Below are 24,802 nucleotides of genomic sequence, written 5' to 3' on the forward strand. Positions count from 1 at the left end.
CAGAAGGCTGCTCCGGTCACGACATCTCCCCCAGCCCGGAGACCCAGAGCTGCAGCACTCAACAAGGCAGGAGGGGCTGTGAGGCTGCGTGACGGGCAGTCCGGTGTTCTGGCCACGGCTCGGCTCAGACAGATCACCTCCCAGCCGTCAGGGGCCGGCTGCCGCTCGGGATGGGGCCTCCCAGGAGTGTGGGCCGAGGAGCTGGGTCTTGGCCCTGACTGGTGAGGGACACTTGGGCACTCGCGTCCTAGCTGTGTGACTCAGCCGTGGCGGTGCACGGTGGAAGCGGGGGCCAGGTGCATGGACTGGGCAGGGACTCCCCAGGCCCTTCCTCACCCCCTTTCCGTGCTGGGCCTGGGCCCTCCTCCCTCAGGGGCAAACCATCCCCACGGGAAGAACCATTTCTTCTGCACAACGAGGGGCCCTACTGCCTTTCTGAAAACGAGAACAAACCAGCCACCACGGACAGAGCCCGGAGGCCTGGGGGTCTCCAGTGTCCCAGGCTGACTTCCCAGCAGGCCCAGGTCAGAGGGCGCTAAAGCCACCTAGGGCCTGGGTGGGTCCAGGGAGTCCCCAGGCCCCTCCAACTTCCTCGCCACAGCTGGGGTCCGGGCTGGGCTGCTCCCACGGCTAAGGCAAGCCTCCCGGCCCACCCCTCCCACCCCTGTGTAACAAGCCAGCACTGCAAGTTCCTATTTTATTCCAACAGGCTTGGAGCTTTGTTGATTTTTGCATTTTTGTAAAAAAGGAGGAAGTTTTCACTTAATTCGTTGAAAGCCCTTTCGTGCTGAGCCCAAAGGGGAGGGGGGGCTGGGCTGCGGCCAGACCTCTCCAGCCCTCTTGCCTTCGCCCGACACCCGGTGTGGAGCAGGGTGGCTTCCCTCTGCCCTCCCACCCCACCGCATCTCTCTGTACAATTCTTTAAATGGAAGCTAAGACACAATAAACATGGGACAGGCACGCACACACATGCACACAGGCGTCTGCCCACACGGGCAGGGCGTCAGCTGCACTCAAGAGCACCAAGGAATGCATACGAGCCCCTCCTGGGCAGGAGGGCGGGGCCTGCGCCCCCCTTGGTCCTCAGTCCACACTCCTCCCCACCAATTGCCCTGCTAGCTGCCAGGAGGAGGGGCGGACAGCACACAGGCAGGCCAGGGCAGAGAGAAGGGAGGGGGCGGGGGAAGCTCAGGGCACTGCCCCCCAGAGCAGTGAGCTAGGGAGGCTGTTCTGGGGGAGCTCCAGAGAAGGTGGGGTGGACCCCAGGCCTCTGGAGCCTGAGGGACAGGACAGATCTTGCCGCCCAAATGTGGGTGTGGGGCTGGCCCTGCAGCTTTGGCCTGCCAGCCCCTGCTGTCCTTCCCAGCACTCAATCGACGTTTGGTAAACCCAGGAGCCAGGGCAGCTGAGCTCCAAGGCCCTCACAGCTGGGAGCAGAGTCCTCCAGCTTGCCCTGGCTGGGTCAGAGGGCCTGCCCTGAAGGCTTCTCCCCTCCCCTCAGCCCCTTCCGGATTCCCACCCTTCCCCCTGCTCAGGCCCAGAAAGAAGTTAAAAATAGTTAGTTCCTACATAAAAAGAGACAGGAACAGATTATCGCCAGAAGGCCCGTGGGAGGACGGGGCTTTTTCACTGTGAGGGGAGGGCAGGGAGGCCTGCCAAATAGGTCTTTTAAAAAGTGCTTGGTAAGTCTGCTTTAAAGTGTGTGTCTACATCTATGTACAGATATACACACAGACACTGCTCACTCACTGGCCACCACGCATACCTGCACACGCACAGAGATGTATACATATATATAATCATATACATATACATACATACATACGTACATACATACACATATATATATACTTTAAAAAGTCCTAGGGGAGGGTGGGCTGGCCGGGCCGGGCCGGGCCGGGCCCACAGGGTCACGACTGCAGGGCGTGGGCCCGGCCGGGCTGGCAGACGGGGCACTCGCTGCCCTCTGCACAGAGCTCGCACAGCACGGCGTGTTGGCACGGCAGCACTGCCCGGTTCTGCTCTTGACACTTAAGGCATTTCACCGACTGCATGTGGAACACAGCCTGCAGGGAGAGCGACACCACGGTCAGCACTGTGGCCACCACGCAGCTCCCCTGACTCCCTTCAGCTAGCCCAACAGCAGCTTCCAGGCCCCCGCTGGCGAGCGGGGCTGGCCCGGCTGGCTGTACAGCCGTCTTCCCTGAGCGCTTTTCCTCTCAGAGGCTTCTGCCTCCTGTCTCAAACGAGAGGACGCTGACACACGCCAGGGTTCCACGGCCACATCTGGAGACAACTGCCCAGGCACTTGGCAGGGCACCCAAGAATGCAGACCGGCAACCCTGGGTGTGGAACCATTCTGGAATGACTGCTACTTGTGGAGAGCTTAGAGAAGGAAGCCACCTGGGGCCCAAACACAGTAACACAGCTCGGGTCAGCTCAGGCAGGGTCAGCCCGGATCCCCCCCTCTCAGCAGGCCAGCCCCAGTGCTGGGCAGTGGCTCTCAGGAGGGGGCTGTCCTCAGGGCAACCTGGACCAGGCTACACCTGAGTGCCTGCTGAGGCCACCACAAAACCCCACCCGGGGCTCCCTGACCTCCTGGGCTGACCTTGTCCACCTGCTCCAGGTGGGCCCGCAGCTGCTTCTGGAGGGAGTAGAGGGTGGAGAGAGAGAGCGCCTCCAGGTCCGAGAAGGAGGGCAAGGCCTGGGGCTCGGGCCCCACGTGCAGCCGCTCCAGCTCCTCCTGCAGCTTCTTCACCTGCACCTCCAGTGCGTCCCGCTGCTCCCGGGCCAGCTCGCACTCGGCACCTGCTGCGCTGGCCCGCTCCCCGGCCTCCTCTGCCTCCTTCTTCCAGGCATCACAAGCCTGTGGGCCACACACAGCACCTGGTCATGATGGCCCCGTATGTGCCTCCCCCGTCCCCAAGAGCGTCGCCAGGAGCTTTGTGGGCCATTCTGGCTGTGGGGCCTGCTGGGAAGCTGGGCTGGCTCTGGGGAAGGGCGGGGAGGAGGCTGACGCTGCCTGCAGAGGTTTCAGGACCTGCAGGAGACCCTCTTGTGGGCAAAGGAGGGGCCTGTGCTTAGCAGAGGGCACACAGCAGAGCTCACATCTTGTGAGCACCCCGAAGTGTAGCCTCTGCATCGGAGAGGGCCCACCTCAGTACCTAGATCCTTGGACCTGGAGCCCTGGAGACGGGGGCTTCCAGGCTATGCAGGGGTCCTGGGACTAGGCTATGTTATTCTAGGCTTGTGACGCGAGCTAGCCAGGGTCCTCACTGACCAGGCCAGTCTGCCTGGGGGTGTGATGGGGACAGTGGACAAAGCTGAGACTGTGCTTCAGGCCCCTGCTCCCCCCACCCCTGTGCCCACTGACTCGGACAGGCTTGGATGCCACCAGGCACTGGGGTCGGCAGGTGGGCATGGGGCCCAGTACCTGCTTGGCCTGCTTCCAGGACTCCTCCCACTGCTGGATGGTGCCGTTGGCCTCGTCTAGCTCTTGCCGAAGCCGGGCCAGCTCAGCAGCCCCTGGCCCTGACAGGAAGGCAGGGGAAGTGCCCGGGGAGAAACTTCCAGAGGCAAAGCGCTCCCAGATGCCGCTGCTCATCCCGTTCAGACCTGCCCCAGGGAGGGGGACATCAGCTCTGGAGGGCTTCAACCCAGGCCCGGCCAGTCCTGCCTAGGGGCTTTCAGGGGCTGGCTGCACACTAAGCTGGGTGTGCAAGGCTCCAGCAATGTCAAGGCCAAAGGAGAGCAGGCTGGGAAGGCGCCAAGGGCTGCGTCAGACCTCAGCTTTAGTGCCACCTGCCACTTCTGTCTCAGCATCGTCGTCTGTGAAGTGGGGCTCCCCTCACTTGCCTCCGAGGGCGATTCAGGGGCCTTGGGGAGTTTCGTGGGGAGAGCAGCGGGAAAGCCCCTGCTGGTGGCCACTTACGATCCTGACTTCACCCTCAGGCCAGGGCTCAGGCCCCGCAAACCGTCTCGCACCAGATGTGAAGCCTGGACACAGTCCTAGAGGTGTTGATGGATCAAGGCCACATGTCCATGCCCTTCACTGGACAGATGAGGAAGCTGAGATCACATGTGCCACCAAGAAGCAGTAACACACCAGGTGTGCAGCCAGCGCCTCCAGCCTCCAGGCGGCTAAGCTGCCTGCTCACCGCCCCCCATCTGTCACTCAAAGTTCACAAACACCTCGTGCTCTGCCCCTTGTCCCCGAGGGTACCCATACCACCTCTGGCCTTCTGCCCACATCCATCCTTCTAGTGGCTTCTTCCTTACTCCCTTTCCCACTAATCCAGCTAGAATGTTCCAGAACCAGATTTCAGACACTCTACCCTGTGAATGTGGGCACTGTCTTGTGTGGATCCCACCTGCCCTGTCCCAGAGGAACCTCTTCCTTGCTCATGGGCATTCACCGTTGGAGAGGAGGCCCTGCCTCAGACGCCTTCCCGTGTTATTCTGTGGGACCCCCAGTACGTGGACCATGACCAACACTCTGATGGCAGGAGCTGTTGGACTCAGATCTGTGCCTGTACAACTGTGCTCAGTAACCACGTGGGAAGGGCTCTGTGGCCAAGAAGTGGGCCTGAGTCTAGATGCCTCAGAGCAGGTGAGCCAGCTCTGCCAGCATCCGAAGCCACCGTCCACACACACACAAGCCCGGGAGGTGTGCGGAAGTCACCGTGCTGCCCTCCCCACAGCGAGGAGGAAGTCACCGTGCTGCCCTCCCCACAGCGAGGCGAAGGGAGCAGAGGCACTCAGTCCCTCAGAGCGGGTGTCTCTGACCTTGGAGAAGCTGCAGGGCAAGTGAGAAGAGACGGCTGCTGCTGTCTACGGAGCCGAGCCACGCCATGCGCTCCCTGTTATTTCAGGGAACACCCAGAGCTGCCCCAACGCGGGGCCGAGCACTCCGGCCATGTGCCAGAACCCACAGGTCTCCATGTGTGCTTCCACCCATGAAGCCCAAGGACCCTCAAGGTGCAGGCTCCTCTGCCTGCTGGGTGCTGGGCACAGGCTTCTGGCTCAGTCCGGGCTATCTCGGTTGAGCCTGCTCTGCCTTCCCGTGGTCTCCTGCAAACCTGCGCGGGCTGAGCAGCCTGTGGGAGCGCCGGTGACTGCAGAAAGGAGGAACCACACCGCTCAAGGCCTGTCCTGGCAACTGAGACCTCTGCTCCTTGCTGTACTGGCCTGCGCTCCATTTAGCCCTCCAGCCACCTCCTGGGGTGGGCACGGCCAGCACATCCATCCCACAGCAGAGCAAGCTAAGGCAGAGGCTCCACCACACACAGGTAGGGGCAGTGGAGCCTCCTCCTCAAAGCCCCTGCTCTAACCTCCAGCCTAGGGGACGCCGTGAGGACAAAGTGGTCACCTTCAAAAGCCAGGCCCACCCCCAGTCTCCTCTGTGAGCCACACCTCCTCTTACCCAAAGATCCATGGGATGCTGAGGTCCCCAAAAATGTGTTTTCTGACTGGCTCAGGTGGCCCTGGGGCTGCTGCAGGAAATGTGAGGACAGGCTGACTGGAGGGGACGGGGACGCAGAGTGGAAGGAGGCAGAGCTGCCCAGGGAGCCAGGGATGTTGACAGGTGCAGAGGTCTGCAGCAAACTTCCACCTGCAAGACAGGCCACGTGGGCTGCACTGAGCGGGGCCAGGGCAGCTGGGGCCCCGAGAGGCCCTCCAGGCCACCCACCCACTGCCCAGTACCGATTGTGATGCTGCCTGGGTGGGGCACTGTGCTGTTATCGAAAGTCTTCTCCAAGGCGGCCACCCCAAACTCATTCAGGTCCAGGTCATCCAAGGCAGACTCTAGGGCAGAGATGCGACGTGGGCCTCCCAGCCTCCTGAGGGCCACAGCGCCCTGGGTCCAGGCCCCACCCGACCTTGACGCCCTCTTCTCCTGCCCTCCCACACTTCAAGCTCAAGGGCTTTCTCTGCCCACACTAACCCCAATGCTGTTCTCCAAATCCAGCCTAAAGGTCTCTCCTTTCTAAAAGCCTTCTGACAGTCCAGGAGGAATCAGGTCCCAGCCCAGGGTCTCTGCCTCCCATCAAGTTTGTCTGCTGCTACAGCTCCTTGTCTCACCTAAGCTCACTGCAGGGCTCTCTCAGTGTAGTGCACAACAGTGCTGGGCAAACCCAGGGCCGTCTGCTGACTCGACTGGGGGCAGGAATAATTTCCCTCCTGAGGGCAAGAACAGCAGCACGCCATTATCTCTGCCTCCCCAGTGCCCTGCCACACTGAGTTCTATTGCCAGGAACTCCCGGGCAGAGCAGTGCAGCTTGTCACTGCACAAGGACACCAGTAAGAGAATGACTTGGGACTGTATCTGCCCAGGGACAAAGGCACCTCTTCCTAATTCACACCAGAGAGCTACGAGAGCTCATCTTGGCTCTTCACCTCAGGTTCATTTCCCCTTTAGCTCAGAGGGCCCTCTCAGAAGCCCCGCTAACTGTCCTAAGACCGATGTCTACGCTGACCAGTTTGCTGGTCTGAGTCTCACTGTAGTAACCTGATGCCTGACTCCAGGCCGGGTCCTGGCTTACCTATGACGGACTCCACTGTGTCGCTGGTGGGGTAGAAGGGCAGAGCGTTTGCGTTCATGCCAGGGACGCTGCTGGTGCCCACGGGGCTGGGGGGAGTAGCTGCCAGGCTGGAGGTGATGCTAGAAGAGATGCTGGAGGTCAGGGGGCTGCCCACAGGGAGGATGCCCAGCATGTCCTGCAATGAGAGGGTGAGGAGGAAAGACAATGGAGGCTGCGTGTGCAGGGGCCCAGGGACACGGCACACCCAGCTCCCACCTGGCTGTGCCGTGCCCTGCTGGGCCTGCCCACCAGATACCGGGTTGGGAGGCTGGAGGCTGCCAGGCCACTCCACTCCCTAAAGCCAGAGAGGGAAGCACTGGGCAGTGCCTGGCACGGTGAGGATGGCAGTCAGCGTGCTCTCATTGGCTGAGAAGCGAGTCTGAGAGGCGAGGGCTCCAGGGCCTGCCCCCACCCTTGCTGGGTTTGGGGTCAGGCCTTACCTCAGTCCCTACGTGCAGCTAGGGGAAAAGTACACGTTCCTACTCTGAACACTCTTGGGTCTGGGCCTGTCCTGTCCACAGCAGGTGCTAGAGAGCAGGAAGGAGTTGAGGGCTTGGTACCTGTTTGGGCTGAAGCAGAGGCTGCTCTTGACTCCTGGGCTCTAGTGAGTGGGATTTTAATTTGGCCTAAAACAGAGAAGGCAGGCAGCAGAGGAGGTCAATGTGGGGCTGGGGGCTGAAGCTAGGACTCACCTAAACCTGCATGGCTCAGAGGCTGCAGGTCATGGAACCCCTCTATACCCCGTTCCCCTCCCCATCCCCATTCCTTTCCTTCCCTGTGCCGAGAGCTGATCCTCTCCTCCCAAGAGACTCGGAGCCCAGATAAGCCTAGAAGGTTTCTCTCCAGACCCAGTTAGGGAGCCCTCTGTGCTGCTCCCCAGGCCTTGCCATTTCTTCCAGAGGACACAGGTCAGGGAAGGGACTGCACCCCAGGTAGGAATCCCTGATGGTTTACTGTCCTGTGACACTAAGGAAGACGCTTAGCCTCGCTAATCTCCCTGCCTTCAGCTTTAAGATGGGAGCATTTCTCACCCTGTCAGTCCAGAAGAGGCTGAAAACAGAAGCGTCCTAGCTCCGAGGCCTGCACCCCATACGGGGCCAAGACTCTCCTGCAAGCCTCGCCAGCTAACCTCACTGGGCATTAGTAGCCTCTGCTGCCCCGCCCATCCCTTACCTGGCACTTGACATTTCTCAGGTACTCGGCTCCCACCTGGTCTTCCCTCTCAAAGCCAGGGGCCTTCTTATGGCCGCCAGGGGTGAGGCCTGTCTCCCCGGGGAAGACGATGCCCTCGAGGTTCGGGGGCTTCCTGATGGAGCCTGGTGGGGAGCCACAGAGATTGGAGGGGCTGCCTAGGCTGCTGTTCCTGCAGAGGAGCTGCAGAGAAGGGGAGTGGCTGGTGGGCACCTGCAGGCTGAGGCACAGCCCACCTGCCGCTCCTCTGCAGAGGGAGCCTCTTCAGCAAGGGGCGCACTTCCGCTTTCATGGGTTACTGGGCAGCAACAACCACCTGGGGACCCCTGAACCTCACGGGGGAAATGGTTTGTGTGGAAGGCAGAAGAGTGACAGCGGCATTGTTCCTTCAACCAGCCTGACCCAGCTTGATCAACACAGGCTCTGGAACACCTCCCCCCATGCAGACCCCCAAGCTCCCCACCCCAATCCCGCCCCTTTTGAAAGAAAAGAACCCTTGGAACCTTGGGGCAGAAGAGGGAAGAACCCTGTGGCCTGCGGACAAGCTACAAGGGCCTCCTCTCCAAGCACAGGCTGAGGGAGCCTGGGGGATAAGAGGCAGGTGTGGGCTCCCAGGCAGGCATGGCGCCCACCCCCTCCCCAGGACAGGCACGTACGGCGCTGAGGTCGGGGGCATGCGGGCTGGAGGGGCTCACAGGCACCGAGTCTCCGGCAGCAGATGGCATGTACAAGACAGGCCCTGGCTGGGTGGGGCTGGATACAGCTGAGGAGGGCTGGAGGTCATCACTCAGGGGTGGCTCTGCAAGAGAGGCAGCAGGAGTCAGCAGGCTCCCCAGCCAGCCCCAGAAACGCTCCCGGGTCTGGTACATGTTAAGGGAAGCCTCCTATCTTACAGCTGTGCAGCACTGAGCCCCAGGCCCCGGGCCAGCACTTGACATTAACTGACTCTCCGCAGTAACTAAACACATAGGAAACATGGTCTTCATCTTGCAGGCGAGGAAACAGGCTCAGAAAGCTAAGTGAAACCCGCCAAGCTGACAGCTGGGAGACAGCTGGGGTCTGAACCACCTGTCAATCACAAAGCCTCAACCGCCAGTCCCATCTCTGCTGTCTCAGACGGCTGCCAGTGCTGGGAACATGCTTCTCCCTCCCAGCGCCTCGGTCTCCTTCCCCACTCTGACAAGCTGAGCCCAGAGAGGGGTGAGAGAGAACCACGGCAGTGCCGGGGTCTCAGGAGCAGAGGTTAGGGGCTGACTTGTGCCCCCACTGCCGAGACTGCGAGTGGCAGCGGTGCTGAGGGTCTGCAGCCACGCGGCCCCGTGTGGCAGCCACGACCACATGTGGCTATTGAGCACTTGAAATCACTGGTCTGAGCTGAAGTGTGCTTTAGGTATTGAATATTGGGTCCCAGAGGCTTAGCATACAGAAAAAGAAAATACTTGGCCGGCGCCGCGGCTCAATAGGCTAATCCTCCACCTGCGGCGCCAGCATACCGGGTTCTAGTCCCGGTTGCCCCTCTTCCAGGCCAGCTCTCTGCTGTGGCCCAGGAGGGCAGTGGAGGATGGCCCAAGTGCTTGGGCCCTGCATCCACATGGGAGACCAGGAGAAGCACCTGGCTCCTGGCTTCGGATCAGCGCGGTGCGCTGGCCACAGCGGCCATTGGAGGGTGAACCAACAGTAAAGGAAGACCTTTCTCTGTCTCTCTCTTACTGTCCACTCGGCCTGTCAAAAAGAAAAAAAAAAGAAAAAGAAAATACTTTGATATTCTCCTATATTGATTTATTGAAATGATTGTATAAATAAAAACGTGTTATAAAAAAACTTCAAAAATGGCACATGGGCATCAGGACCAACCACAATGAAGGTATGGTGAGGTCTGCGTCCCAGATCTGTGGACTGCACTACCAGGCTGGAAAATGACAAGACTAAAGAACTCGCCACAGTGGCAGGCACCGTGGCACAGTGGGTAAATCCACTACCTGCAGTGCCAGCATCCATATGGGGACTGGTTCGAGTCCTGGCTGCTCCACTTACGATCTAGCTCTCTGCTAATGGTCTGGGAAAGAGAAGAACATGGCTGACTTTGCGGCCAGCTCTAGAGAAGCCGGGGAAGGGAACCTGTGGTGGGGCAAGGCCTCTGCAGGCAGATGGGGACTCCTGTGCACGCTGTGCTGCTCCAGCTGAACCTCTCGAGTCAGGGCAGGGGAGGAGGGAGAGGACAGCCCTGGGTACCAGAAGTAGCGTACGTTCTACGTGGGCAAAGGCGCAGAAGGGTCCTCGGGGACAGCTGCCCGACTGCTGCATGTCGTTGCACTTGGTGGACTTGTAGATCTGGAGGGGCAGAGACAGAGATGGGTCAGGTCTGGGCAGGGAGAACCAGGCAGGTTCCCCATCCTTCAGCGTGGGTGGGCCAGCTTAGTCATTTTTCCCATGTCCCACTTGCTCCCCTACGTCCCCAGAACTCTTTGGCGACTCAGTGCCACCGACACCCTCCCTGCTGTGCTCACAGGCCTCCCCAGCCCTCACAAAAGGATCTTTTCCACTCAAGGTCTTGGCTAGGGCTGAGCCCCTGTAGGGCTCCCAGGGTTGGGACCTGTGCAGGTCTAACTCCACTCTGCTGTCTGACCAGAGCTCTCATTCACGTGAGGGTTCCTGGTGGTCTGTCCGTAAGTCTGTCTCAGGGCTTCTTGGCTTCCATGGAGCCAGGGGCAGGGGCAGTATGTGCCCCTCTCTATCCTGCACAAGACCACCAGGCGCACCAGTGGGCTAGAGACAGCATCAAGGAGGGTGGCGGTGGTATCCTACGCTCTGCGGTCACTGGATCGGTCACAAGCACCAAGCCCAGAATGGCCAGGTCAACACGCTTAGTCCATGCCCTCCCCATCAGACAGCCTGTGGGAAACAAAGCTACAGGCAGAGGGTTGGTCAGCCAGTGTGAGCCCAGAGTGAGAGAGGCTACCAGAGGGTGTGAGGGGCGCTGCGGGAGGAACCTGCGCCCACAATTCCTCTTCCAGGGTGGTTCAGGGTGGGCTGTGCCAGCGCCTACCCTGCCCTCCTTGCCCCCAAAGGGAGTATGGTAAGCTACCTCACCACCCTAGCAAGGACCCAGCCGGCTCCACGGGCCCACCTCTGGGTGGAACTGCTGCTCCGTGCGGGTGTGGCAATACTGGCAGCTGTCTCCGTTCTCACACTTGCCGGGGTCTCCCCATTCATCCCCGTGTTTGACGTTTGGACATGGAGACGACCTGGCCCAACAAGGGTGGGGGTGAGATGGAGGCAAGGGCAGGTGAGACCAGGGTCTGGGGGTGCCACCAGGATCCCTGCTCAGGGCCCCTCCCTGTCTCCCCACCTCACAGGGGCAGGCACGGAACAGAGAAAGAGCAGCTGCAGAGTGCGGGCCTTACCAGGGCGAGAGGCCAGGCTGTCTCTCTGGCCCAGCCTGGCTGCAGCACCAAACAGGCCACTGTTTTTGCTTCCCTCAGCCAGGCCCTCCCACCAGGCACCACGCCAGCCCACGGAGAGTCATGCTACAGCCACAGCCACCATTTTCACATTGTGGCCTGGCTTGCTCCACACGTGCCCTGTAGGGTCAGAACTGAAGAGGCCTGAGACTCTGACCAGGTCCTCATTCATGCAGAATTCAGCCATCTTTACTATTTCTTCCCCTTGAACCGAGGCCCTGTGATCCTGGAACCCAGGCTGTCTCCCCACCTCCCTGAGAGCCACCGTGGCAGGAGCTTCCACCAAAATCCCTTCCCTGCCACGTCACATCGCCCACCCGCGGCCGGCCTCCTGGGACCAAAGGACCTGTATTTGTGCTTCCGGGGGCTCCGCCGCCGGTCCTTGCTGTTGTGGTAGTAGGGACAGGCATAGCCCTGGCGGCACAGCCGTGGGGGCTTCTTGCACGGCTCTGTCTTATAGTTCCCCAGCACGTAAGTGGTTTCTGCACAGGGGGCCGGAAGGCAGGGATCAGGCAAGTGGAGGTGGAACACCCCGAGAACATCAATAAAGTGGAGGGAAGGCAAGGAGAAGCCGTTGGGAAGGGGTCCCAGAGCGGAGGGGACCCTCGGCTAGCAGAGGCGTACGCAGCGCCACCTCCTCACAAGCCACGGACGGGCAAGCTAAGGATGCCAGGCCAGGGCTGGTCCCTCACTGGAGACACACACAGCTCACAAAGCAAAAAGGGCACCCTCACGAGGGGAGTACACACACGTGTACTTATCAGCGTCATGTGTGTATGTGCAAACGCCCACAAGATCTTGGGAACAGTGTATCTGAGAAAACTCGCCCAGACTGCCTCCTGAATGGTAGTTGTGAGGTGGACGAGGGGCTGGGTACCACCAGCAGGGAGGTAGCTTGGGTTGGAGAATCAGGAGATGGTGGTGAGCCAAGTCCTTAAGGAGCTATGGGCAGGAGAGGGGAGGGGCAGGCCTCAGCTGGAGGGAGCGTGGCTGCTTCCTGTACCTTGCCACCGAGGCTCCTCACTGAGGATTTTTTCTATCATGGCGTGGCTTGCAGCTCCAGCCGACTGGCCCTCTACGCTGCCCTCTACTGTGCCCTGGCCGTTTTGCAAGGCCTCCATGGCCTGGAGCTCCCTGGGAAGAAAGAAAGGACACAGGAGGGGAGTGGGCACAAGGGCAGCAGCAGGGAGCCAGGGTGCCAGTCCTGTTGCGGGCTGTGCTCCTCGCCATCGCCATCACTGGTAGCCATGCCCCTGGCCTGACCCCAGCCCGCCATTGGCCCAGCCCAACTCCCATTCCGCAGCCCACCTGATGTCGTAGACAGGGGAGCGGAGGTCATGAGGCCCGTGGGCAAAAGCGCAGTGCAGGCCGTTTTTGGTGCAGTTGCCCTTTGAGTCTGTCTCGTGGATGCAGATTCCAGTCTTGTAGTAGCGCAGGTGGTACCTGCGCTCAGTGTCCCCTGTGGTCCTGTGCAGGAATGGGCACCTGCAACACAGCACGGGCAGTCAATCGGCTTTGGTCCCACCCCCGCCCTTCCCCCTGCCCGTGAGGGCTTGGAGGTGAGAATGCCCTCCTCTTGAGTCTGCGGCCTCAAGGGGCTGATCAGGCCTGGCGTAGCCGGGCTGCCCTCCGCAGATTTCCAGGAGGCGGCACGTGCGGGCTGCACGGACGCCTGAGAGCAAATGCTAGCTCGACTGAGGATCCCAGGAAAAGCAGCGGACCCGATCGGCTGGAAACCTGGGCACACACCCTCCCCGCCGGAGTGTTTCTTAGTGTTGGGGGACGGCTCAGCAAGCTGTGTCAACAGAACCCCACAGCGCTTCCTGTGCCCTCTAGGGGAGGCTCCCAGGGGTGCTGCCTCCCATGTCCACCATTAGCGTGGTGCCTATTTCTCTGAGATCTGTGGTAGGCTACTTTGGCTCAGCAAATGGGGAAGTGGTAGGCGCAGCCTTTGTGGGAACTGCAAGACACACAGTGTGGTTGGCAGCGAGACAGGAATAGGAGCCCTGTGATCTTAGGGAGTCACCACGGTCCAGATCTGGCCCCTCGGGCTTACTGGAAGAAAGGTCATTTAGTTTCTCAAGTGGGGAGAAAAGGTCCTGCCCCACAACGGGGGTCTGAGCCAGGTCTGGGCCATGAAGTGGGCTAGGCTGCAGCTAGTTCTTCCCCAAGCAGCCTCTGACTGGCTTCTGGACTCCGCCGCTCTACTCTGAGGGCACCTGACCCAGCGGACCTGGGGCTCCTCTGAAAGCAGGCTGGGGCACTCACTCGTCGCCCTCCGGGCAGAGGCCTGTAGCCTCGTCGTACTTGGTACAGTAGACGTCAGGACTGTAGTTGAAGGTGCCGTCCCGACGGCGAATGGACCGGCGGCGCCGCTGGTTCACAAAGTGCCAGTGGAAGCAGGTGTAGGGCCGGTGCTGCGTGCATTTGTGCTGCACAAACAGCGGACACTGCTCTGTGCGGAACTCCTTCAGGTACCTGCAGACAGAGCCCCGTGTGGAGTGAGCTGAGAGCAGAGAGTGAAGGCCCTTGCGTCCCAGCAAGAACTTAGCCACCAAGTCCCCGAGGGCCCTCTAAGGGAGACTAGTCTCACTGGGACACCAGGAAAGACCCGTGGCTAAGGACGGACCCACACCACACCCAGGTCCCAAGCTAGCCTGAGAGGCAGGCGCCCTGGGCAGTCAGCTGTCTGCCCTGCTGAGCAGCTGTAGTCTAAACAGCAGCTCAGTTCCCAGGCCAAACGCTGCCACAGGAGCATGGGGAGTCTCTTCCAAGCTTTGAGGGTCCCTGCTGCTGGTTTCTGGGGACCACCCCTGTATCGTGAGCAGGGCTGGGGCTGTAGGCTGAGCCAGGCAAGGCGCAGCCTTAGTGCTGCAACGTTGTGGCGCAGCGGCTTAGCTGCCGCCTGCAATGCTGGCATCCCACGTGGGCACTAGTGTGAGTCTGGGCTGCTCCACTTCCAATCTAGCTCCCTGCTAATGTGCCTTGGAAAGCAGAGGATGGCCCACATCCTTGGGCCTCTGCTACCCATGTGGGAGACCTGGATGAAGCTCCTTGCTCCTGGTATCAGCCTGGCCCAGCCCTGGCAGTTGTGGCTGTTTGGGGAGTGAACCAACAAATGGATGGGAGACCTCTCTTTCACAAAAATAAACAAACCTTTTTTAAAAATCAAGTGTGCAAAGGGTTATAAGAGAGGTTTGCTCAGGGTACCTGAGGAGACCTAACAGGTTCCTTGACCAGGCTAGGATGGAGGAAGGAGAAGGGGAAAGGAAGGGCGCTCCTAGCAGATGCAGAACTCAGGGAAGAGTGAGGCGAAGGGAACGGTTTCTCTTACAAAGTGTGCCGGTGCAGAGCTCCGAGAATCACTGCAGGATGTGACGAGAGCAGGAGAGGAGGTGGGAATGCCCAAGCACAGGGAGGGGCCGCAGGAGAGGAGGTGGGAATGCCCAAGCACAGGGAGGGGCCGCGGGAGAGGAGGTGGGAATGCCCAAGCACAGGGAGGGGCCGCAGGAGAGGAGGTGGGAATGCCCAAGCACAGGGAGGGGCCGCGGGCAATGTCAGGTCAGACGCATTTCGAGACACTGGACAGGACTCCGGAAGGCTCGCTAGGGCCCCAGTACTCTCCCGTCTCCCTCTCGGGTGACACCATCAGCTGTGCCCTGTGCCGACCCACGGGCCCCTCCCCCGAATACCAGGCCTCTGTCCTCTGCGATGTGCACACTCCCTCACCATGGACCCACCAGGAGACTAATTCAACAGGTAACAGGTAGAAGATGGGGAGAAGAGGAACTTTTGTGAGGAAGAGGCTGAGCCTAAAGCAGGTAAGACACAGGAAAGCCAGCTAAACCACAACATTCGATGAACAATGAATAATTTTCAGCATAAGTAAATCCCAGATATTGCACAGGGAATACTTATACAAGGGAGTCTTCAGGAAGTTCATGGAGACAGAATGGATTTTGAAAGTTTTTGTATTAAAATAAGCTTATGTTTTAGATTTTCTTTACCTGAGAGGCAGAGAAAGAGAGCTCGCACCTGCTGGTTGATTCCCTAAAGCCTGCAGTTGCTAGGGCTGAGGGGCTGAAGCTGGGAGCTGGGAATTCAGTCCAGGTCTCCAACACGGACGGCAGGGACCCGGCCTCTGCAGCCATTGCCACTGCCTTCCGGGGTGAGCTGGATTCAACCCATTCACTCGGACAGGGGATGCGGTGTCAGCTGCCACCCCACGGCAGCGCAGCTTTCAATGCCACCAGCTCCACCTGTCTCGTCTCCAATAGCTATCATCCTCCCAAGTTCTCACAGGACATTTTCCCAGACACTTCTCATGGCCCTTATCCTGCTCTGCTTATTAATAATGTGTACGTGTGGGGCCCACGTTGCGGTACAGGTTAAAGCCACAGCCTGCAATGCCGGTATCCCATTATGAGCGCTGGTTCAAGACCTAGCTACTCCACTTCCAATTCAGCTCCCTGATATGTGCCTGGGAAAGCAGTGGAAGATGACCCAAGTACTTGAGACCCTGTACCCATGTAGGAGACCTGGAAGAAGCTCCTAGCTCTTGGCTTTGGCCTGGCCCAACCTCAGTCATTATAGCCATTTGGGGAGCGAACCCGTGGATGGAAAATCTTTCTTCTCTCCTTCTCTCTCTGTAACTCTGCCTCTCAAATAAATAAATCTTAAAAAAAATATATACATTTGAGTTGGGCACTGTGGTACAGCAGGTTAAGCCACTGCTTGGGTCTCACATATCCTATACTGGAATGCCTGGGATGCAATCCTGCCTCCACCTCCTGATCCGGCTTCCTGTTAATGTGACTGGGCGCAGTAGATGATGGTTTAAGCACTTAGGTTTCTGCCACATGTGGGAGACGCAGATGGAATTCTTGGCTCCTGGCTCCAGCCTGGCCAGCTCTGATTACTGGGGGCATTTGGGGAGTGAGCCAGCAGATGGAAGATCTGTTTTACTTCCACTGTCTGTTGCTCCAACTTTCAAATAAAAACATTAAAAAAAAGTGTACATTACTTTAAAATACTTTCATGTACATGGTATAACTTGGGGATGAGACCCAAAACCAAAAACAAAATTCACTGTTCATATATACCTTATACATGTAGTCTGAAGAGACTTTTGCACCATGTTTTGGTGTGCCTGCATCTGCCCCTGCCCGATTACATGAAGTCAGGTCTGCACCAGTGGTGTCGGTCCGATTTAGAAAGTTTCTGACTTTGAAGCATTTCACATGTTCAGAGCAGGTATATTCAATTTGTACCATTAGATCATAAATCCCACAGTCCTAAGTTTCTAAGACTCCATACAGGGCCTTGAATAAGACAAGGTTAACAGTTTGCTGCGTGACTGCATCATGGAAGGAACAAGTCAAAAAAAGAGTGAAGTCCGCCAGACAACACCAAGAGGTGCCTGAGGCCAGCAGCAGCACAGCCGACACACAGACACCATCCTGTCCCCTTGTGAGAAGCTCTCCGATGCTGGTAATGTGTAAGTCTTCTGTAGGAAAAGCAGCCGAATCCAGGAAGTGAACAGGAAGCCTACTCTCAAAAGATCATAATCAGATGAGAGAAAAGTTCAACCTTCTGCTTCAGACAATAATGGAACTGCACTATCCCCTGCCTAGGAATCCAAGTGTTTGCTAGGGACTCCCACTGCCCCTCGCCCCTCCAGCCATGCTAACAAGGAGGGGTGCAGTCAGAAGTCACTCTTTCCACTTCACATGGATCAAGTGAAACACAATCTCTCATGCTCCAGGGCATCTTCCCATAACAAAGTTCTGAGAGACAGACCTGAAAAACCGGGCAGGCCAAGCACCACCCTTCCACTCATTCAGCTCAAGCATCGCAGAGTCCTGGAGCCGAGTCATGGAGGGAGACTCAGGTTCTGGGAGGGCACAGCTCTTCATGCTCCCAGCTCCCAGGACTGCCAGCTCCCAGGATACAAGCCAAGACACAGGCTAATTTCAGTCACGAGGCCTCAGTGACCTAAGGTGGACAGGGTGAGTCCAGACACCACTGAGGCCCTGAGCAAAGCACTGTCAGAGAATGCCACACCCAAGGGGACCAACCCAAGCTGGAGACACTGCTGCAGCCAGCACCTTCAGGTTTGCCCCACCGGGGGCTGACTTCAAATCAAATCAAAGCTTCCTGTAATCCTTTTTCAGGATGTCATGTTAATTATTCTATTAATTGTTTATATATGTAAACATTATGAAAATGTCTTAGAAAACAGTGAAAAGGGCAAATTCGCCCTCAGTCCCACCACCCTTAGCTTTTTGCTAAATCTCCTTCCAGCATTTTTATATATGGTCACAATGCATCGATCAGGAGACTGCTTTACAACTACTAACACTCTCTTTGAAAACCAAGCGCATGCACCACTTTAAAAAACAGAAGCAGATACCACTGACGCACTTTCAACACTTAGCGGATTATCTTTATTTTCCAAAACCCTTAAAAAACAAGTCAGGCCACAGGAAATTTAAATTCATTCATTTGTCCTATCAAACTAACAGTGATAACAGGCAAGGGTTAACACAGACTTAACCATTTCATCATCCTTAAAGGGGGGCAAATCAAGCGGTAACTTGCACCTGGGTCATTTTCCAGTCCTTTTTTTTTTAAGATTTATTTATTTATTTGAGAATTACAGGAGACACTCACACACACAGAGTTATCTTCCATCTGCTGGTTCATTCCCCAGATGGCTGCAACAGCCTGGGCTAGGCCAGACTGAAACCGGAGGCAGTAGCCAGGGGCTTCATGTGGGTCTCCCACATGAGTGGCAGGGGTCCAACCACTTGGGTCCTATCCTGTCGCTTTCCAAGGCAGGGAGCTGGATTGGAAGTGGAACAGCTGGGACTCGAGGTGGCTCCCACATAGGACGCTGGCCCTTCAACACATCTTTAAACCCTGCTCCAAGCCGTATCACTTCACATTAGTCTGTGTTTCCCTCTCTTCTTGGGGGAGCGTGAGGATCTTGAATGCAGTGAGTAAAAAGCCACGTACTAGAGATGGCCGACAGAAAGCCAGGTGCAAGCTCACAGGCAATGCAGGAGTTTCAGTGTACACCCAGGACCCCGCTGCTTCCCGAACACTCAGCATGGCGTCACACGGACCCACCTCCCCCTCTCCCCAACAACCAACTCAAACCTGCAACAGCACCAGCAAACTGCCTCTGGAGAGGCCCGGACAAGAAGTATTTGAGACTTTGAGGGTTACAAGGCAAACGGAGGATGATATTTACTTACATAACAAAAAGTAAAACAATCTCCATAAACTTTTTATTGATGAAGTTCAAGATATAATGGACTATAACTTATTATGGATCTACTGGTATGAACAGATTCCTGTCTGGGGGATGACACCTGCAAGCTGAGGGTCCTGTCAGTGCTCCAGTATCAAGGAGAGTTGCGTGTTCCACACACGGCCATCACTCGCAAGCACAGGACGTTAAGTGAGCGTGTTCGTCCTGCAGGGGTCATTTACAGGACTCTATTCATCTGGCTACTTCTCCTTTGTTCACTTCCACTGAAGACTCAGTGTAAGCTCCTCAGTTACGCAAGTGGATCTGAAATACAGAAATGTCCTGTGCATTCACTTCAAGATACAGAATCACTGGCAGAATTAGTTTGTGTTTGGAATAGAAATCCACGCAAAGGTGGACAGAAACTGGGAATGTGCCTCCTTCACTCTTGACACAGAAGGTGCATCAGGCAGCCTCAGATAATGCCTTGATTCAAACTGCAGCTGAGGTCAAAGTGACCTTCCTGCAGCATAAGGTTTGCATAAGCACTGTTTTGCCATACCTTTAGGTTGAATTACTTGTATTATCAAGTCTGCAGCAAAAGCTAATTTCAAAAGACATCCAGGCCGGCGCCGCGGCTCACCAGGCTAATTCTCCGCCTTGCGGCGCCGGCACACCGGGTTCTAGTCCCGGTTGGGGCGCCGGATTCTGTCCCAGTTGCCCCTCTTCCAGGCCAGCTCTCTGCTGTGGCCAGGGAGTGCAGTGGAGGATGGCCCAAGTGCTTGGGCCCTGCACCCCATGGGAGACCAGGAGAAGTACCTGGCTCCTGCCTTCGGATCAGCGCGGTGCGCTGGCCGCAGCACGCCGGCCATTGGAGGGTGAACCAACGGCAAAGGAAGACCTTTCTCTCTGTCTCTCTCACTGTCTACTCTGCCTGTCAAAAAAAAAAAAAAAAAAAAAATGGTGACTGAGAGCAATTCTTCTCATTTAAAAAAATCTTAGTCCTGATTTAAAAAAAATTATAAGGAAATTTTAAGCTATCCAACTGTCATGTCGCTGGGCAAGTCAGAATTTTTTTTTTAATAGCATTTACTTAGTTATTTGAAAGGCAGGGTAACACAGAGATATTCCATAGCTGGCTCTCTCCCCACATGGCTGTCAGTGGAGGCTGGGCCAGCCCAAAGCCAGGAGCCTAGAACCTCATCCGGGTCTCCCAATGTGGGTGGCAGGGACTCAAAAAAATTTGAGCCAGCGTAGGCAGGACTCACACTGGCAATCTGGAAGGCAGTCATCCCAGCGGTGGCTCAACCTGCTGTGCTAGGTCACCAACCCCGTAGCTGCTGAGAAAAATGCACGGAACTGTTGATGCTTAAGTCCACCGGAATGAAAGAAATTCCTCACTGGTGCTGGAAAGGCAGTCAGCACGTGGCAAATGCAAATCTTTCCACACACTTTCACAATCCTGGCCGTTCTGTCCAGTTAAATCTGTTCTCCCCACCCATATTTTTGCCACCATCAGCTGTAAAAGACATTGCAAGATTACATTTCAAGTTGTACTCAATTTGTGTTTTCTTAACCTTTTTCGAAAATATCCTCACCTGTCACTGTCTCAAGCAGCCGTTCACAGAGGCTAATTCCTGAGTTACGTTAAACCTCGCGCTGACTCCATGGATAAACAAAAGTGGAATAGCAGTTACACCCACTGGGGCCCATGCTGGGGCTCAGCGGGTTAAGCTGCCACCTGTAGCGCCGGCATCACATATGGTTCCCAGCACAAGTCCTGGATGCTCCACTTATGATCCAGCTCCCTGCTAATGTGCCTGGGAAAAGCAGAAGATGGCCCAAGTGCTCGGGCCCCGCACCACATGGGAGACACACAAGTTCCTGGCTTCAGGCTGGCCCAACGAAGGCTGCTGTGGCCATTAGCGGAGTGAACCAGCAGATGGAACACCTCTCTTTCTCTGTAACTCTGCCTTTCAAATAAAATCAATGAATCTTTAAAAAAAAGTTATACCTGTTGACTTACCCAGGGCCACAAAAACTACATGAAATCATTTCTTTTTTTTTTTTTTTTTAAAGATGTATTTATCTGAGAGGCAGAGTTGGAGAGAAAGAGAGAGGTCTTCCATCTGCTGGTTCACTCCCTCAAATGGCCGCAACAGCCAGGACTGGGCTGGTCTGAAAGCAGGAACTTCATCCTGGCCTCCCACGTAGGTGCAGGGGTCCAAGCCCTTGGGCCCATCCTCTGCTGCTTTCCCAGGCCATTAGCATGGAGGTGGATCAGAAGTGGAGCATCTGAGACTCGAACCAGTGCCGACACAGGATGCCAGCACCACAGGCGGAGGCTTAACCTACTATGCCACAGAGCCAGCCCCATTTGTCTTCTAACTGACTATTGCTATTACTCCCAATGTCCTCAAGATTCTGAGAAATGTTATCTTCCCTAAGTCTGTTTTCTCTGGAAACACAGTCGAACACAACAGAACTGGTGCCGGGGCTGGCACTGTGGCCTGGGGGTAAAGCACCATCTGCAGTGCCAGCATCCCATACGGGCACTGGTTCAAGACCTGGATGCTCTACTTCCAACCCAGCTCTCTGCTATAGCCGGGAAAGCAGTAGGAGATGGCTCAAGTCCTTGGGCCCCTGCACCCACGTGGAAAACCCAGAAGAGGCTCCTGGCTCCGGATCAGCTCAGCTATGGCCGTTGCAGCCATTTGGGGAGTGAACCAGTGGATGGAAAACCTCTCCTTCTGTGTCTCTACCTCTCTCTGTAAATCTTTCAAATAAAAAATAAACCTTAAAAAAAAAGGAGAAATATTTCCTCTTAATTGCTCTGAACATCTGCTTCCTAGCGAGTCGGGAGTGGCATGACGAGTGCTTGGTCTGGTGATCGTTATGGTATCTTATTTTTTTGACAGGCAGAGTGGACAGTGAGAGAGAGAGACAGAGAGAAAGGTCTTCCCTTTGCCATTGGTTCACCCTCCAATGGCCGCCACGGCTGGCGCACTGTGGCCGGCGCACCGCGCTGATCCGAAGCCAGGAGCCAGGTGCTTCTCCTGGTTTCTCATGGGGTGCAGGGCCCAAGGACCTGGGCCATACTCCCTGGCCACAGCAGAGAGCTGGCCTGGAAGAGGGGCAACCGGGACAGAATCTGGCGCCCCAACCGGGACTAGAACCCGGTGTGCCGGCACCGCTAGGTGGAGGATTAGCCTAGTGAGCCACAGCGCCGGCCTATGGTATCTTTTCAGCACAGCTATCTTTATTAAATGTTTGCTACCAAGTTCTATAAAACATTCCACACTTTGTGCCTTAAAAGTGCCAACATTCCAAGTTCATTTATTCTCTTCCTCTTGTTTTGACATGCACTGGCAACAAAGAGTAAGCGCTGTGCTGCGCTGGTCCATGTGACACAGGACCTGCTGGGTGCACGAAGCCGAAGGCAAAGCCACGCGGTCTCCACTGCAGCCACTCAGCTCTGCAGTTGCAGCCACAGCCTTGATTCCATACACAGATGGAGGAGAATGGTCCAGATAAAACTACGGACGCTCTGAAGTTGATATGGTACTTATATGTCATGAAATACTTTCTCAATCATTAACAAATATAAAAGGGGCCAGTATTGCGATACAGTAGGTTAGGCTGCCTGCCGCCTGTGATGCCAGCATCCCATATGGGTGGTGGTTCAAGTCCCAGCTGTTCCACTTCCAATCCAGCTCCATGTTAATGGCCTGGGAAAAGCAGCCAAAGATGGCCCCAGTGCTTGGGCCTCTACACTCATGTGGGCGACACAGATGAACCTTCTGGCTCCTGGCTTTAGCCTGCACCAGCCCTGGCTGTTCTGGCCATCTGGGGAGTGAAACAACAGATGGATGATCTCTGTTTCTCCTCCTCTAAATCTTTCAAATATTTAAATAAATATTTACAGAAAAACACGTGAGACTGGTCTTCGTTCCTGTACCACACAGGAGCAGGTAGTGGGCTGGACTTGAATCTGGAAGGTTGGCATCTCCATCACACTCTCTCCTCATAGCTCCATGCTTGCATCATCTTGTCCCCTTTGTCCATACACCCTGTGTTTCTTCTCCATCCAGAGGCTTCTCCGACCCCGCCAGCCCAGTGTCTTCGTAGTCCCTTCTTCACGTCCTACAGCACTGTGTGAAAACAGCCGGTAAGGCCACCACAGCTGACTGATTTGTACGCAGCCACATCTGTCCATCTTTGTAACCCCGTGCAGAGCCAAATCACCACAGGTGCTCAAGACATGCGCCACTGTGGCCACTGACTCGGTGGTTGAGACACCACTTGGGGGGCCGGCGCTGTGGCAAAGCAGGTGAAGCCACTGCCTGCACTGCCAGCATCCCATATGGGCACTGTTCGAGTCCTGGCTGCTCCATTGCCAATCCAGCTCTCTGCTATGGCCTGGGAAAGTAGCAGAAGATGGCCCAACCCCTGGGGCCCCTGCACCTCCATGGGAAGCCCAAGAAGCTCCTGGCGTTGCATCAGCGTAGCTCCAGCTACCATGGCCATCTGGGGAGTGAACAGAGGATGGAAGACCTCTCTCTCTGCCTCAGCCTCTAAAACTCTGCCTTTCAAAAAATAAATAAATCTTTTAAAAAAAGAAAAAAATACCACTTGGGATCCCCACATCCCACATCACACTACTAGAGTTCAAGTCCTGATGCCAGGGACCAATGCCGTGGCGCAGGAGGTTAAAGCCCTGGCCTGAAGCGCCGGTATCCCATATGGGTTCTGGTTTGAGTCCCGGCTGCTCCACTTCCAATCTAGCTCCCCGCTAACTGCCTAGGAAAAGCAGTAGAAGATGGCCCAAGTCCTTGGGCTCCTGCACCCACGTGGGAGACCCAGAAGCTCCTAGCTTCAGATCAGCTAAGCTCCAGCCATTGCGGCCATCTGGGGAATGAACCAGTGGATGGAAGACCTCTCTCTCTGTCTCTACCTCTCTCTGTAACTCTTTCAAATAAATAAAATAAATATTTAAAAAAAAAAAAAGTCTACTCTTGATTCCAGCTTCCTGCTAACAGGTACCCTGGGAAACAGCAGATGATGGCTCAAAGTACCTGGACCCCTGCTACCCACAGCAGATGAGCAGTTTCTTTGTCTCTCAAATGAAACAAAACAAATACAAAGGTAGCCTTATTAAAAAAAAAAAAAAAAAAAAAAAAAAAAAAAAAAGCGTATGCCAAATGATAAGGAAAAGCCAAAGGCATCAAGTGGGGCAAACCCTGTACGCTCTACTAACCCAACGATCTGACCTAGATGCTTTTCCTGGAATTAAGAAGGCGGTAAGTCCTCTACCTTCACATGAAGTCTTCTCAGCCTTGTCCTTCATCTGAACAGGGAAACTGAAACCTTTACTCTCATGTGCAGAACAGAATCTGTCTCTAACTCTGTCAAAAAAAAAAAAAAAAAAAAAAAAAAAAAAAAAAACCTAGTGGAATGGCTGGCACTTGGCCCCTCCTCTGTGAATGCTGCTGAGACCACGTGCAGACCACCACAGACACACTACTAAATTCCTTCCTCTACTTCCCCTCTAAGGAGCATTATGATGAGTGTTTGGCAAAAGCTGGAATCAAACTAAAGACGTATTAAGTGAAAGAAAAAAACACAAATATGTACCTGGACTACAATTTTGCAGAAGGAAATATCCATCCAGCATTACTGACTTTTGGGGTTAACTTGACCTTTCCTTACTGTGATTGTAATTACTTTTAGAATGCAAAAACAAAAACCTGCTAGGAAAGAAATCCATGATGTTCACAGCAACTTGATGGGGCACCTATCCTAATCCAAAATTAAAGGACGGGTAAGTGTTGCTTATGAGTCAGAAGTGTTCTTTTAAGAGTTCCTAAAGTGAGCTGTGGGGGCTGCCACTGTGGCACAGTGGGTTAAGCTGCCAATCCAACTCCCTGCTAATACACAGTGGCAGATGGCCCAAGTGTTTGGGCCCCTCTACCCAGTGGGAGATCTGCATGAAGTTCCTGGCCTGGTCTAGCCCAGATTTTTAGCCCTGCCCATTGCAGCCATTTAGGGAATGGACCAGCGGATACAAGACTTTCTCTCTGCCTCTGCCTCCCCCTCTGTAACCCCGCCTTTCAAATAAACCTTAAAAAACAAAACAAAGGGGCCAGCGCTGTGGCACAGTGGGTTAAAGCCCCAGCCTGCAGTGCCGGCATCCCATATGGGCGCTGGTTCAAGTCCCAGCTGCTCCTTTTCTGGTCCAGCTCTCTGCTGTGTTCTGGGAAAGCAGTGGAGGATGACCCAAGTCCTTGGGCCCCTGCACACGCATGGGAGACCTG

The 24,802-nt window shown here is 55.9% G+C and overlaps 1 protein-coding gene across 16 annotated transcripts in view; it reads right to left on the reverse strand.

Moving 5' to 3' along the window:
- Window positions 1-683: 683 nt before the first annotated feature.
- The window catches only part of UNK (unk zinc finger), a 34,347-nt gene continuing 10,228 nt past the window's right edge, over window positions 684-24,802 (reverse strand). For 2 of the 16 annotated variants that reach the window (XR_016224065.1, XR_016224064.1), the window contains exons 2-16: window positions 13,502-13,711; window positions 12,542-12,718; window positions 12,237-12,367; window positions 11,580-11,715; window positions 10,900-11,017; window positions 10,019-10,103; window positions 8,468-8,571; window positions 7,755-7,955; window positions 7,142-7,207; window positions 6,543-6,661; window positions 5,704-5,805; window positions 5,423-5,611; window positions 3,434-3,615; window positions 2,609-2,866; window positions 684-2,066 (exon numbers count right to left, since the gene is read on the reverse strand). Coding sequence is in view for 10 of the 16 variants with exons in the window: in XM_008250942.5 (XP_008249164.1) it covers window positions 1,911-2,066; window positions 2,609-2,866; window positions 3,434-3,615; window positions 5,423-5,611; window positions 5,704-5,805; window positions 6,543-6,717; window positions 7,142-7,207; window positions 7,755-7,955; window positions 8,429-8,571; window positions 10,019-10,103; window positions 10,900-11,017; window positions 11,580-11,715; window positions 12,237-12,367; window positions 12,542-12,718; window positions 13,502-13,711 (2,329 nt within the window). In the remaining 6 variants the exon portion in view is untranslated. Of the gene's footprint in view, window positions 2,067-2,608; window positions 2,867-3,433; window positions 3,616-5,422; window positions 5,612-5,703; window positions 5,806-6,542; window positions 6,718-7,141; window positions 7,208-7,754; window positions 7,956-8,428; window positions 8,572-10,018; window positions 10,104-10,899; window positions 11,018-11,176; window positions 11,716-12,236; window positions 12,368-12,541; window positions 12,719-13,501; window positions 13,712-24,802 lie in introns of those variants that run through there. The other 14 variants (XM_008250942.5, XM_051838424.3, XM_008250940.5 and 11 more) reach the window with 11 other exon arrangements.

The sequence above is a fragment of the Oryctolagus cuniculus genome, chromosome 17, assembly GCF_051225735.1.
Source record: "Oryctolagus cuniculus isolate XC-2025 breed Fujian yellow rabbit chromosome 17, ASM5122573v1, whole genome shotgun sequence".
NCBI classification, from domain to species: Eukaryota; Metazoa; Chordata; class Mammalia; order Lagomorpha; family Leporidae; genus Oryctolagus; species Oryctolagus cuniculus.